Raw genomic sequence first — 14,592 nt, forward strand, 5'->3', positions numbered from 1 at the left:
AGCATATCAAGAGAAGACAATTTCTTTTTTTCTGTTATACCCACAAATTACACTTTTCAAATTATTTTTTCAAATTCATTAAAAATATACATCAAGTAATATGGGTATCATGGTAAAATTATGCACCTCATTTATTATTTTTTAAGGGGTATGCATAGTCCATAGTGGATAAGTAAAAGTGAACGGATGAGTTATATATATATACACACACTTCCTCTGTCTCAATTTACCTTTTAATCTGTCCCATAAAGAAATGACATACTTTTATATTTAAAAATAATCTAACTTTAAAGTTTTTATTTTACCTCTTAATAAGATGATTCATGGCCCCAAAATCTTTCATGAACCATATTTCTTTCTTATATTCCGCATATAATGAAACAATCTCACATAAAATGGGGACGGAGGAAGTATTAATATACAAGATATTGTAATAACATAATTTTACCAGGAGATTAAATTTTTGTATACTTAAAAACAAACAACCCTTTACAAAGTTTACATTTATATTCTGCTTGTATACTAGATACCCTCACACTATAATTGGGTTACTTGACCAAAAAGTGTTTCACTACTTCCAGTAGGCGCAGTAATCACCATGGCGCAAAATAGCAGCGGCAGAAGAAGAAGACCTAACATAATGATTACCGGAACGCCGGGCACCGGAAAAACGACGACGTCGTCTGCGCTGGCGGAGGCGACGCAGCTCCGGCACATCAACGTCGGCGACCTGGTTAAAGAGAAGAAGTTGCACGACGGATGGGACGACACTCTCGACTGTTATGTCATCAACGAAGACCTCGTAAGTCTTAAACATTGAAAATACAATACCCTAACTCTTAATTCCGGAATAAAAAAATGCGGGATTCTTTTTTTGACTTTGATTTCAGTTCAATAGGAGAATAAAAATGTAAAAGAATCAGCTTTTCCTATTTTATCTTTTCAATTTCTATTTTCGTGTTTCATTTTTTTGACGATTGAGAGAATTGTTGCTGTTCAAGTTGTTTATTTAGTTAGTATTTTTTTTTGTTTTTTTTTTGCAATGTACAAGTAGCAGAGATAAAGATAAAATGAGAAACATAGGCCTCTAAATGTAGCGGATTGAAGGTGTTAAGAGGAAACGAGGTATGCTTAAAGTCACATTGAGGGAGTTGTCTCGAAAGGCTTTAAGTTCTTTATGTTTTTGAAGAATTAGTGATAGAAACAACACTATTGAATAAAAGATCTAATTGAGTTGTGATTAAGGCATAATATGTTGATTCGTTTGCTTTAGGTCCAATGTTAAGGATATTATTAGTTGTTTGGAGATTTATTTAAGTAGAAACTATAGAGGTAGTCATTATTGTTTTAAGTTTTGAGCTGCTTGTAGTTAGTTCCAAACTGTAAACCAAAAAATAATCATAATATATGTTTGTTCTGGTGAATTGAATTGAATGTTGAAAATGCCTAAGAGTGTCTTGTAACATCAATGAAAAAGTTCTTAAACTATTCGCGATTATTTATAATGTTAAAATAGGTCATCTGGAGGTGTATCCCATTTTGCTTGGATCCCATATCAAAAGTCATGTCGTTTCATCTTTTTCGGGAAAACCAGTTTCCGGGGTCTAAACTTTCTTGATTTATGAGCAGTTTCTGATAACTTTTGTGCGTCCTATTGGTCGTAGGAAATGATATGGTGGTTTTAACTTGGCATTTATTTAAGCTATAATTGGTTTCAAAGTAGAAAACTTTCATTAATGGAGTATATATCATTATTCCTTTGGAACAGATGGTCCAATTTAAGTTATGGTGGCTGTTTCTTCTTCATTGCCTCCTTTTGGTCCTTTGATGCTGTAAAGGTATTTGGGGTAATGCCCCCAAATATCATCAAAGATAACTGGTTGGAGGGAGGTGCAGAAACCCTCTGACAAAATAAGGAGATGATATCTGAATGTGGGATAAACAATGATATTTGAAGTTTAACAATAGAAAATGCGAATTCACTTGATAGGATTAACAAATGTAAGGCACTTTCTGTTGGGACTGCAGTGCATTGGAATAAAGTTCTCATCTTCTTAATATGTCCGTTTTTGGCATATAACGTTCCTATATGGTTTGCATCCCAAATGCTTCTTTCTATGTTAAGATGTTCACTGAAGAGAAAGGATATGGTATATAAGAGGTTTTTTGTCAAAGAATAAGAAGAGAGAATTTTTCTGCTGTTACTAATGCAGTTTGAGCTTTTGCATGCCACATTGCAGCTAATTTGTCGATGTTTTTTCCTTTCTGCACTCATCAACACCTGCAAAATGCAGATTAGCAATTAGTCAAATTTTGGTCTTTTAAACTAAGCAAACCACTATTTCCTATCTGACAGGAAATCAAAGGAACGCTCTTTGCTGATAGTGAATTAGCTAGTGATGAATTTATTTTCAAAATATATGGTTAGCTGGTATTGTCATTGTTGAAGAGAGACTCAAAATTGCACTTTTCATCTGTGATGATTGCTTTGGGTTTTTAATTGATTGTGTAAATTGATGCACAAAAAGCTACTTGCCAGCTCTGAAAAGGGTGAAGTCAAATTTCCTACAATCGATGATGAAGAAATCTGTGCTATTCTAAATTTCATGGCGTCGCTGCTGTAGGTATGTGATGAGCTCGAGGACATGATGGAACAAGGTGGAAATATTGTTGATCATCATGGCTGCGATTTCTTCCCTGAACGTTGGTTCGATAAAGTGGTGGTCCTCCAAACTGACAATACTGTCTTGTATGATAGATTGAGTAGGAGGTAATCTATCAATTGACTTCCTTTTTCTTTTCTCATCCATGCCTCTGTAATGTTGCTCACTCAGATCTGTTCTTGACTTGCTTGATTGTACCAGGGGCTACACAGGTCAAAAGCTCTCCAATAATATCGAATGTGAAATATTTCAAATTTTGCTGGAGGAAGCAAAAGAGAGTTATCCAGAGGATATTGTGGTGGCACTAAGAAGTGATTCTGTTGAGGATATTAGCAAAAATGTGGAGACACTGTCCAATTGGATTAGTAGTTGGAGCCCTGTCTCATGATTAAGATATCACAAGTGTGTCTTCTATTGCATGTTTGATTATTGTACTCAAACCATATTCTGTAGTGGTTTTGGCTGTTGGGGGAGGTACCCTTCTTTCATATAAACAGAAATTCTGTAGACCAATGTGCTTTCCATTAATCGTCGCAGACTAAAGCTTTTCGGGAAGGTTTATTTGTGCAATGTTTGTTATACTAGAGGACCTTCGCAGTTGATGGTTTTAAGAGTAACTGGGAGAAGTTAATGACATTAAAACTACTGGGAACCCTGGTACTTATGTCCTGCCGCAGCACAATAACAAATAAATTTGGAAGTACAATTCTAAACCATCACAATTTTTTTTAAAGAGACAACCATCACATGCATGTTTTAGCAAGATATCCAATTGGCTATTGGAAAATGCGTAACAGATTTCTTCTTTTTTTTTTTTTTTTTTTTTTTACAAACAACGTAACTGATAACTTCTCGTATAGCTATAACAACACAAAGAATCACATTGTAAATATAATTTTGTCAAACGCAGAATCAGTGCAAATTTATCGTTATTGTTATTATAATTGGACTATTGGAGACGAACTTAAATAGAGCAACATGAACAATGATGATTCATATAACCGACAACAACAAATTTGAGATTGCAGCATAGTAGTTTTAGGAACAATGCAAACACAGCAAGAATGACAACTAATATATGGTAGTACCCGGTAGAAAATTGTTTCTTTTATTCAAGTACTGCTAGTTGCGGTTTCAAAAATACTGCGATTTTAGACTACTTCATTTCCTAAGCATTTTACATTTTCTCTACATCTAAATCTATCCTGCAAAACTTTTTTCCAGCCAAAAGCACATAACCCTACAAAATTGTTCCTACAATTTGGATAATTCATTACACGATATGCACTCAGAACACGTTTAAGGTTCAAGCAATGTAGATCGACTCAAGACAAGGTACAAATAGAGCTCAAAAGAATTCGAGAGTGCCGGTTATAGTGATTGGTGGGTTTATATCAATGCGAGTAGCCTTCCCTTGTGAAAGTAACTGCGGTAGTGTATTGGCATCTTTGGCTACAACTCCTTCCCCTGTCCATAATGTGACATGAGGCCATTGGTTTTTGGAATCAACCTTCTCACCTTCAACAGAGCCAGGTTTTGCTTCTAATGCAGCCAATTTTTCGGAGAACAACAAAGCAGCCACCTCTACTGGCACCTTTTGGTGAAGAAAGCAACCATACTTGGCAACTGCAGTGACACCATGACTTCTCTTATGAGCCAGGGTCAAATGGGCCTTTGTAATGCAGCTCTCTATGTTTTTATCCTTCAAGAAAGCGCCAACCTTCTGATCTTTCTGGGCTAGCTGTCCACAAAATAATGAAAAGCATCAGATAATATAGTTAAGTTCCTTAATGCAAAACTAAAGTGGCTCTCCTCAGTCCCTTACTCACCGTTCACCCAAAGGACTTTTGAGCGAAATGCAGAATATTCGGATGAGATAGGAAATCACTAAGATTGAAAGGAAAGATAAGCAAGATATACTATGTGTTTTGTGATCAAAATTTGCTTTTCTCGAAGAAAGATATTATTTAATTGAAAGAAAAAGAAGTCAGCAAACAGATCAGCAAGAAAGACTATTATTCTCTTCAACCTGCCAAGAAAACAATCTAGCCACAAGGAATAATATGTTTCTGCATAAACTAATCAGTACGATAAGCGCATAGACCACTCACTACAACTATCAAGAAATAAATTTCCAGCCATCAAGACTCTCCATAACTGCAATTCATAAATTTGCAAATTCACTCACATCATTCAGAAGGCCAAGAATTTCTGGAACTGGTAGGCTGACAGCAGCAAACACAATAGATCCTAGCTTCCTCTTCTCAGAAGTAGGCGTTGCATACTCGCCCCTCGCAATAGCTCCCAGTTGTTTCAAGACTTCTTTAACAGCAAATTCAAATGGAACCTGAAATAGAAGTTTGCAGAATCATTAGCCAAAATCTCTCTTACCACAATGTGGAAAACTTCTTTTGAGATTACTCTTCTCTGTTCCCACTGAGCCAGGGGGTTCTTTGCGGGGGTGGGGTGGGGTGGGGTGGGGTGTTGCTGATCATGGAATACTGAACCATCCAACTAACCCCTCCAACTAGAAAGGCATTCCTCATGTAGCATTTACTGACCTTCTCTGGCATACCAGCTCATTTTAAGGTAAGTAATTCATTTTTTTTTCTATAAACATGTCTTCCTACTTGAAGCCACTCTTTTCCCCCAAATCCCTGCACTCCCCATGTCAAAGAAGAGTTACGTAGAGAAAGAACTTTGCAAACAGCGCAGGTAAAGAAAATTCTGTTTGGTCATTGTCAATGTTACATGGACTCGTAGACGGGTATATATATCCAAATTTGTTGCTGATTTTTAGCGTATTTGAAGAACCCGCATGATGTTCTCCAACCTTTTATCACACAATTCCTACACCAGTGCGTCGACTCAAATAAAGTGTGCATGTAGTACAGCTACGTGTCATGGGTCACATTTGAAGTAAAGGCTTTGAATAACGTTATAGCAATTAATTTTTTTTTTCTTCAAGTGGAAGGTAAGATCAGAGATCAATTACATGCCTTGAGAGATCTAGAACAAACTTACCTGTATTGAATTGAGATAGTCAGCATTCCCAAGTAGAATATCCCTCAATTGCTTCTCCCATTTAACCCACTCTTTTGCATATGTCCCTTTTGTAGACTCCAATCTATAGGATTGAATGTACAAAATCACACACAATGAGAAAAATTCATCACTACAATCAATCAATCAGAAACACGATTTTCTAAATTTAAGAATCAGTGTTATCAAAGGTGCGATTAAAGCGCGCTTAAGCCATGAAGCGACGCTCAAAACACGTTGAGCGCTTCACCTCGCTTAATGGGCGCTTCAGTGTTGTCATCAAGGCTCTAAGTCATACTTTTCCTTGCTAACGAGCGTAATCCGGAAGAGGCGACACTAAACAATTGATAGTTCACTTTATTGTAAACTTTCTTCAATTTCTTTGTCCATATATTTGGTATTCGTGCTTATAGATATTAGTCTTGGAGTATACATACATATTTGTTGTTTTTCTCCATTTGCGCCTTTCTTCATTAAAGCTCACACTTTATTTGCACTTTGCGCTTAAAGCCCCAACAGACCTTAGAGCTTTTTTGCACTTTTCGCCTTTGATAACACTGTTAAGAATTACTAGAGAGATGACATGATTTTGCTAGAAAAAATCTGGTCATAACGACATCTCTTCTTTTTTCTCCTCCCCACTTTTTTTTTTTGGGGGGGGGGGGGGGGGGGCTTGACGGCTGCTTGAGGATTGTACATGGTTGAGAAAACACATTTTATAACCCCAAAAGAAAAAGCATATAAATGGTCACGAACCTACTGAAACATGCAGAGAAAATGCAGGTTCATATCTGTATTGCAATTAATTTAGTACACTATATATGTGTATACATACATATATGTGGATATACAAAGTTATCATCAGGAAAAAGCAATACAACAAAAGCAGAATTATATATTCAAGAGTAATAAGGAGTTTCATAGCTCCAGATCATGCTCAAAGATATTTAAGGAGTAGAGTCAAGACACTGGAAATCAATGAATATATCAGATTTTCAGTAATGCTTTGCCAGCCCAAAGAAAGAGGAAACTAAGGATGACAGACCAATATTTGGCTGGCAGAATCACTGTTTTAAGGTGTAATATTCTTCTAATCTTTCCTACCAACCAGAAGTATTAACATATAACATAATATATCAAGACCTCTATGCATCATAATACAACTCAATCATCACAAAGTCCTAAGAGTCGAAGCCTCCAAATGAAGAAGTTGGATGAAAGCTTATCACACATAATAACCCTACTTTTACTAAAGCATTCCGGAGAAAGAAGTGGAAAACTCAAATTCAATTCATAATTACTTCAACATAAACTATTACTTTGAGAACAATTTTTTGAGCTGAGGATGTAATAGAGAGATAGCTCGGGGTCGTATAGCAAGGCATACTGCTATTCACCATGAACACTATAACTCAAGTGCAAAAAGGGGGAGGGTGTGGAGGAACTCATTAGCTGCACATGCTGACAGTAGCTGAATGTAACACTGACCTTCCATGTTTGTTTGTGTGAAGCTTGTACAGATTGATTCCCTCCTCAATAATAGACCTCACAGAATCTGGTAGCGGAGACCTTCATATGATCATAAACAATATCAGCAGCAAGTAAAGCAACTGAACAAGGGAAGACCTACATGTCCTTGAAATGACAGATCCAAACTATACAGGTCAAATACCAAATATCCACAGCAATGCCAACATAGCACAGACTTTAACCACATCAAGGCAAAAAGTCATCTTACATGATAGTAAGAATATTATCAGCTCCACTACTATCTGCGGCATTTTGTTGGTTGAATTGCTATGAATCAGTTATATCACTGAAACTTCTAGTCTATGTTGCGCGGACTCGCAAAATACCGCCGCACCCGTGTCGGATTCTCCAAAAATACACTGCTTTTGGAGAATCCGACACGCATCCGGCGATATTTTCGGAGAGTCCGAGCAACATAGCTTCTAGTTGTCTAATATTCTATAGAGTTGAACATATTGGACCGCATAACTTGCTGTAATTAGCATTTATTTAAACAGTTGGATTTATAGATAACACCCACTTTCTTCTTTTTCTTTTCCTTTCCTTTATTTTGGTCGTGAAAAATTACGGTGACAAGTATTGGAGTTTGTGTTCAAAGTTGTTAATCTCCTTCAAAACTTTCGAAGACTGTTTTATATAATGTACGAGTTAGAATTTATGTTTAACTAAATTAGAGCTATGTTCGCTCTAGCTAATGAAAATTAGTGACTAGGTGAAAGCACGGACAACCAATCAGACGTGTGTCAAACACCAAAATATGATGATACTATGCAGGGCCTGTTGCATCGTTCATGTCTTAGACAACAACAACGGTTGTCCTTCTTTCCATGTGGCTGGAAAATAGAATTTTAAAGAACAAATTTCGTTTCCTTCTAAATAAATGAGACTTATGACCAAACTCACTTGCAAGCAAGCCAGTTACACCCCTGGAAATGAGCATTCAGAACTTTAGCGAATTTAAAAAAGTTGAACGCCATCAGCTTGTTGTTTGCCGAGAAATATGAGGAATTAACCTTTCAAGTTTTTTATTTGATACGTTTCATAATACTAAGACAACTTATGGAGAAGAAAATTCAGAGCAAATTACAAGTAATTTCTCTCAAGTTCAGCAACATTATGTATACTTCCCCTAGCTTATGAAATTACACCAACACCCTCTTGTTCTGAATTGCATTACAAATACCACACTAGCTTGCAAGCAAAAGGGGAAAAAAGACCGACATAGATTATGAAGAGGATTCAACTATGATATCCAAACCCAATGTTTACAGCCTTGATCAATTATATACACTCCCTTATCCCTCCAATTTTGTCCTTGCCCACTTTTCTTTTTCCAAATTCTCATAAAATATCTTACTTACTTTTACTCATCGGGAAGCTAATAGTTCTTATTATCTCTCTCTCCCCTTACTATTTGTGCTTTTATAATGACCAATCAGCATGGGACACGATGACTGAAAGAGCTAAGAGCAGGCAAGTAAGATAATGGAAGAGAAACTTGTCTCAAGGGCATGCAACATTAATGAAAACTGAAAATTACATTATTGAGCATTCCCACACAATTCATGTCGTTGCTTCATGCATGGAGCATTGTCACAGCCTCACAGGTAAGTTGAGAAGCTTCCAATGGAATTTTTTTTTTCTTGAGATGCTGCAGAGAGGCTAGGAAGAGTTCGCTATAATTAGCTAGGAGGACGTTTGGGGGGTAAAGAAAATCCAAGTTTTCAACAAGGCCCTATTAACAAAATGATTGGAGATTTACGAGTAAGTATGGACTTGTGAAAGCAGGATGAAAGAACTAAACATATCATACTTCACGTGGGTACGGTCTTTGGAGGAATATATGGAAGGATCAGTAGATAACAACAACAACAACAACGACGACGACGACCCAGTGAAATCCACCCCGAGGGGGTAGAGAGGCTGTTTCCGAAAGACCATCGGCTCAAGAAGACGAAAAGAGGCAATATATCAGTACCATCAATAGAAACCATGGAACAAATTTAGTGGCAGTGGCTCCATCATTCTCAGGGTAAGACATGGAATCCGAAATGCACTTCTGGAATCACAAGGGGTGGGAGAGCGCACTAGAGACTCAGATTCCCGTGCATTTACAATATGTCAAGTCAAAAGGAGATAACAGTACAACCGATCCGTAGGCCACAACTAGGAGTCCATTCGGACTTGAGAAAATATCTTCACAATTGAGAAGTCGCTAAATTCCAAGGCCTAATTTAAATACTTAACAAGCAAAATACATGATATGCTAACCAAGACTCGTGATGGGAGAGGGTGGGGAGAAATGAATTTTTCTCAATAGTCATATTATCACAAGCTCTTGGTTACGTTGGAGTCATGTTTCCCACGATTATCAATTTGAATCCCCGAGGCACCAAAAACGCTTCCTGACATTTGAAATTTTGAGGGAAAAAGGGAGAATTACATACTTTATCTTGTGCTTTATTTACAAACAAATGTTCGGGTAAAGATATTTACTACCTCCTGCTACATTGTCAGGTCGCAACTCACTTGTGGTGGAAGATTGTGTATTTCAGAGTAAAATGGGAGATGTCCGACACAGTAAAGGAGGCACTTTTCAATTGAGCCTTTAAAAGAAAAAAAAAAGCCGAAGAGCGTAGGATGTGACTTTACTAGCACTATGGGGTCCCGTGGAAAAAGAGAAACAGAGTCTTTTTCATGACAGTGGTGTTCGGGCCAGCTTGTGTACGCCTCGACTATTCCACTAGAAGAGAAAAAGAGCTTTTGAAGAAATAAAGAATGACCATGTACATTTAAGGAATAATCTGTTATTCCTAATTCTTTTGGTGTACCAATAATGTTCATGTTTGTATAAAAGATCAGTTTTGTTTGTAAAGAATCATTCTTTTGTGGATTTACTTTATGGTACCAATATTGTACTCGTACTGCTTGTACCTTGTCAAAGATAAATGCCACAAAGAGACACATGCTTTTATTATTACACGTTTGTTGCTATTCTTTCACCATAAACCCTAAACACACTTCAGTTGATGTGACTGCTGTGACTAACTCCAATCTAACATTTTCTTATAACCGAAAAATCATCAAGGACCAACTGGCGCACAGTTCGAAACTCGATAGATAATGGGCTCACCCCTTTGACCTTCTCTACTTATATATCAGGCTTTGTCTGTGGCCGAGTTCGAACTACAATCTAACATAATGAACTAATAAAACAAAGAGGAAAGAAAAAAGGCCGCCTAAACACGTAATGAGCAATACAATCACTTCAAGCTGAAGAGGCCAACCATCAGTAAGGGGGGTCAGAAGAAAGATATATTACTAACCTTTCAGGTTTCAGTAGAGGCATTCTGACAAGTGAGCCAAAACGTTCAATAAGCTCATTCTCGAACTCCTGACGACTCTGAGTGTGATAGTGTACCAAAAGAATCAGATACAAATGCCTCGTTTATTTATTATTTATTTATTCTAATAAGTAATGAAATACAGTTCATATAAGAGAAAGATCTCACATAATGTTGTTAGCTCAATAAGATTTTGTACCTTTCCTTCATAAAGGTGATAAAACATTAGCAGCACATATCCAGCATTTGGAGATGACTTGTCAAGATTTCCCTTCAGGATCACAGCAGAAAAGAGAGGTCTAAGACATTGATATCCAAGTTTAATGGAGTAAATGGCTGAAGAGCAGTTTACAAGAGTAACGTAAAGACTTAAGTACCGGATGATTAACTCGGTGAAGTACTCGGAATGTAAAAACCGCAAGTGCATCAACAGAGAATGGGTTAATTTCAGTTCCTGCATGATTAACCAAGCAGTAACTAAGAACCATATGTACACATAGATGATATGACCCAAGATAAAACAAATGATTTCCAGTAAACAATTCTCTTACTACCACTACTAATGTCACTGGCCTTAAAGCAAGGTAATGTAAAATATCATTTTGTGCAAGCACCATGAAGCATACTAGCCTATAATTGTCTCCAAGAAGCAAAAGGATATAACAAGATTATACAGAGCTTCACCAGTCTAAGTTAAAGATAACACAAATGCAAAGCCAGGAGCATAGATGGGACGTACTGCCTCATCTCAAAAAACAAAAGCATATAACAAGATGATAGGGAGTTCACCACTCTAAGTTTCAGATAAGACAACTGCAAAGTCAAAGGTGTAGGTGGGAAGCATTTTCCATGCTTCCACCTGAATTAGACGTAATTTTTCACTCAGCAAGAAACAAGAATTGTCAATAACACAAATCTGAAACAACATAGCAAGAAATGCAAAATAAAGCCACTGGAGCACTGGGTGAATTACTAAATCAAGTGCCCCAGCATTTCATAAATTAAAGCAGACATGCATGAGAGCAGCATAACAGGTTATCCAAAACGTATGCAACAGAAACTACAGAGAAACTTTCTAACAAGACCTTCTGAATCAGGTACAACTGGAATAGCAGATGCCTTGGTGCTTAGGCACATGTTCTCAATCTGCAACAATGAGAATAAAACCCTGTGAGGCAAATCTGGATATCATTATTTGAAGCATCGCCAATACATCTTATGTTATTTCCGAACTGAAAGATCCTTAAAAAGTTAAGTTCTTTATATGAATTCCGCAGCACTCTAAAACTAGAAGATGAATTCGGTGGCATTATAAAAGTTGTACGCGAAGTACAGAGAACAGCTGCTATAACTAGATTTCCTGATCTCGTGTGGTATCATTATTTGAAGCACTACCACTGCATCTTATGCGAATTTGAAAGTGAGAATAACCATAAAAAGTGCCTTTTGCGTCAAATGATCTGTACTACTCAGGTAACAGTTTAGCAAATACAAAATCCTACCTGTCTCCATACTTCCTCATTTGGTGCATTCTTATCAGCAAGCATGATCGAGTAAGGTTTTCTTCGGCGTTCATCAGCAACTTTTTGCCAATATCTACCTATTAATATGGACATAAAGAGATCAAACTTTATTATCTGAGAAAAAATTAAGTCCTCAAGCAAGAAAAAGAAGGAGATTATTAGTGGAAGTTTCGAGAGTCGGGTTAAATTTTTTTCAATTGGTTCCAACCTGTATTCAAGAGCAAATGCTTGGCAGAGTAAAATCGATACTCCCTTTGTCCCAATTACACAAAACTCTTTCCATTATGGGATGTCCCAAAATGTTTAACGCCCTTCTATTTCTATACAACTTTCACAACTTTTAAGAATCCAAATCCATTAGACTATGAAAAAAATTAAATCTTCACGTGGTTTTTTTTCTATCAACTAACTTTCGACCATTAGTTTGAAGATATTCTTCCACTATTACTGGTTCAATATATAAGGAAAATTCACATCTTAGACCCTGTGCTTGTCAAATACTATTGTAGAAGATGAGACAGAGGGAATACATGATATACTGCCAACAACTTAATGGCACAAGACACATGGACATGCAAAATCAAATTCCTTTATAAATAAAGAACATTACAAAGATGTTGAAAAGCACCTCATACCTTTGATAAGATCACCCATTAAACTATGAACTGGTCGATCATCTCCAAGCCCTCCTGGAGCATTCAGTATTTCCTTACAAAGTGCAGATTTAGCACATCCTGGTATTCCTGCCATTTAGCATAGCAAGTCAAAAAGAATGCATAATTAAAGGTGCAAAAGGTTCAAAAAGAAAAGAGGTACTTTACGTACAAAATACATAAAAGATTCCCGAGTTACATCAGCCACTACAGGCCAACTACTACAACAACAACAACAACATACCCAGTATGATTGCACAAGTGGGGTACAGGCCAATTACTAGAAAACAAGATAACACAAAACAACCATAAAAGATTCAGATATTGTATACTATCTGGAAATTTAAAACCAGTTCAATCTTACCTGGAAAGAAAACAATGAGACCCTCATTCTTCGCGACCATGTCTTTGCTGGGAATACTAGGGCTTGAAGGTGCAATATGTTTCTCTGGCTTGAGATCACCCTCTTCATCTTGTCCTTCAACAATAGCCATGAAATCTTCAACTTTGACTAAATTTCCAGCAGATCCTATCAAAGCCTGATTTTGTGGACTACGCTTCGCATATTGTTCAAGGAAGGGCTCAGCTTCACTTAGATATGTGGATGATGACAATGGTTTGTTCCCATATTTTCTGCGTATATGTACTGCCCTGAAAAAGTAGTCCCTGTAAGATGCTACACTGGGAAAAGAAAAGTGACTAATCGTAGAAAATCATAAATTCATTTAGTATTACCATTCATCAAGCATCTTGCTGAGTTCCTGTTGCTTGGCTGCTGAAGTATTCCAAATTTTCATTTGCCTGTATTGACCATATTGTTATAGAGCTAAATATATATTACAATTTATCCTTGAGAATTGATAAGACAATACAGCCATAAAAACACAAGCTATGCAAAAATACAGCCTGATGGTTCCAACACACGAAAAAATGGAAGTCGGTAAAGACACCCTCGAAAACTTGGGTAAAAATAACAGCTATTAAAACAGAAGAAGTCAATATTCAAAGTAGATACATTAGTCAGACTGGACAAATAAGATCTGAAAATTCGAACAACAACAAACCCAGTGTAATCCCAAAAGTGGGGATTCAATAGAGATTTGGCTATACAAAACCGTAATGTTAAGCCTGATCATGACAAATGAATATGAGCATCTCAGATAACTTAGATAATTCATTAAAACTTTAGCACTTCATTATATGACGATAAACACCCCTTAAAGGACCAACTAAGATGTGGATGGAACAATATAATTATTGAATTATGCCGGGCTACAACGTAACAGCGGCTCTTTAATGAACAAAGTGAAACGCAGATACAATGCATATGAAGCCACCAAGGAGTTCAAACTAGAGGTTGACCATTGAAAAACAAAGGACCAACAAGATAAACCTCACCTCAGGTAATAAGCCCTGTACGCAGAAGGGCCTTCTTTGAAAAGAGTCGACAAGCCATTACGGATCAAAAAAGTTCTCAACTGCACAGTAAATAAATAAAAACTAACATGAAATTGCTTTGCAACATGTGATAAATTTCAAAGCAACATAGCATGCTAACAAATTATGCTCCAAAATTTAGATCTTATTAAGTGGACGGATAACCGAGAACCATATTACTTTGAAAAACAAAATTGAGTCTCCTGATACTGTCACTTTCACTATTTTAATGCACTTCACGGGCTCAACATATAAAGAACTTTAGAGCAAAAGGGTTAGGCAACTATGAATTCTGTATCTCAACCCTTCCAGCTATATGATTTTTTTTTTCGAGAAAGGGTAACAAAATTCCAGCTATATCTATATTATTATAAAAGCACGAATACAATGTTGATAGACC

General features: G+C 36.8%; 2 protein-coding genes across 2 annotated transcripts in view; one reads left to right on the forward strand and one right to left on the reverse strand.

Annotated features, from left to right (window-relative positions):
• Window positions 478-3,233, forward strand: LOC109233997 (adenylate kinase isoenzyme 6 homolog). Its single transcript, XM_019399814.1, has 3 exons — window positions 478-802; window positions 2,625-2,770; window positions 2,865-3,233. Exons 1-3 carry the CDS (start codon window positions 599-601, stop codon window positions 3,049-3,051), a joined length of 537 nt encoding a protein of 178 aa, XP_019255359.1. The 5' UTR covers window positions 478-598; the 3' UTR covers window positions 3,052-3,233.
• LOC109233996 overlaps window positions 3,741-14,592 on the reverse strand; it is a 29,686-nt gene continuing 18,834 nt past the window's right edge. Inside the window, exons 15-27 of the mRNA XM_019399813.1 lie at window positions 14,154-14,233; window positions 13,491-13,556; window positions 13,120-13,406; window positions 12,738-12,845; window positions 12,082-12,179; window positions 11,665-11,725; window positions 10,957-11,033; window positions 10,779-10,850; window positions 10,562-10,638; window positions 7,194-7,274; window positions 5,688-5,790; window positions 4,852-5,010; window positions 3,741-4,404 (exon numbers count right to left, since the gene is read on the reverse strand). Coding sequence (XP_019255358.1) covers window positions 4,012-4,404; window positions 4,852-5,010; window positions 5,688-5,790; window positions 7,194-7,274; window positions 10,562-10,638; window positions 10,779-10,850; window positions 10,957-11,033; window positions 11,665-11,725; window positions 12,082-12,179; window positions 12,738-12,845; window positions 13,120-13,406; window positions 13,491-13,556; window positions 14,154-14,233 — 1,662 coding nt within the window. The 3' untranslated portion in view covers window positions 3,741-4,011. The remainder of the gene's footprint in view (window positions 4,405-4,851; window positions 5,011-5,687; window positions 5,791-7,193; window positions 7,275-10,561; window positions 10,639-10,778; window positions 10,851-10,956; window positions 11,034-11,664; window positions 11,726-12,081; window positions 12,180-12,737; window positions 12,846-13,119; window positions 13,407-13,490; window positions 13,557-14,153; window positions 14,234-14,592) is intronic.

Source organism: Nicotiana attenuata, chromosome 11, assembly GCF_001879085.1.
Source record: "Nicotiana attenuata strain UT chromosome 11, NIATTr2, whole genome shotgun sequence".
Taxonomy (NCBI): Eukaryota; Viridiplantae; Streptophyta; class Magnoliopsida; order Solanales; family Solanaceae; genus Nicotiana; species Nicotiana attenuata.

What these genes read in the sequence shown, in the direction of transcription:
- LOC109233997 (XM_019399814.1), top strand. Translation starts at nt 599, where the DNA reads ATGGCGCAAAATAGCAGCGGCAGAAGAAGAAGACCTAACATAATGATT. An exon ending in ATGTCATCAACGAAGACCTC is followed by an intron (nt 803 to 2,624) that starts GTAAGTCTTAAA and finishes TCGCTGCTGTAG; the next exon opens with GTATGTGATGAGCTCGAGGA. An exon ending in TATGATAGATTGAGTAGGAG is followed by an intron (nt 2,771 to 2,864) that starts GTAATCTATCAA and finishes TGATTGTACCAG; the next exon opens with GGGCTACACAGGTCAAAAGC.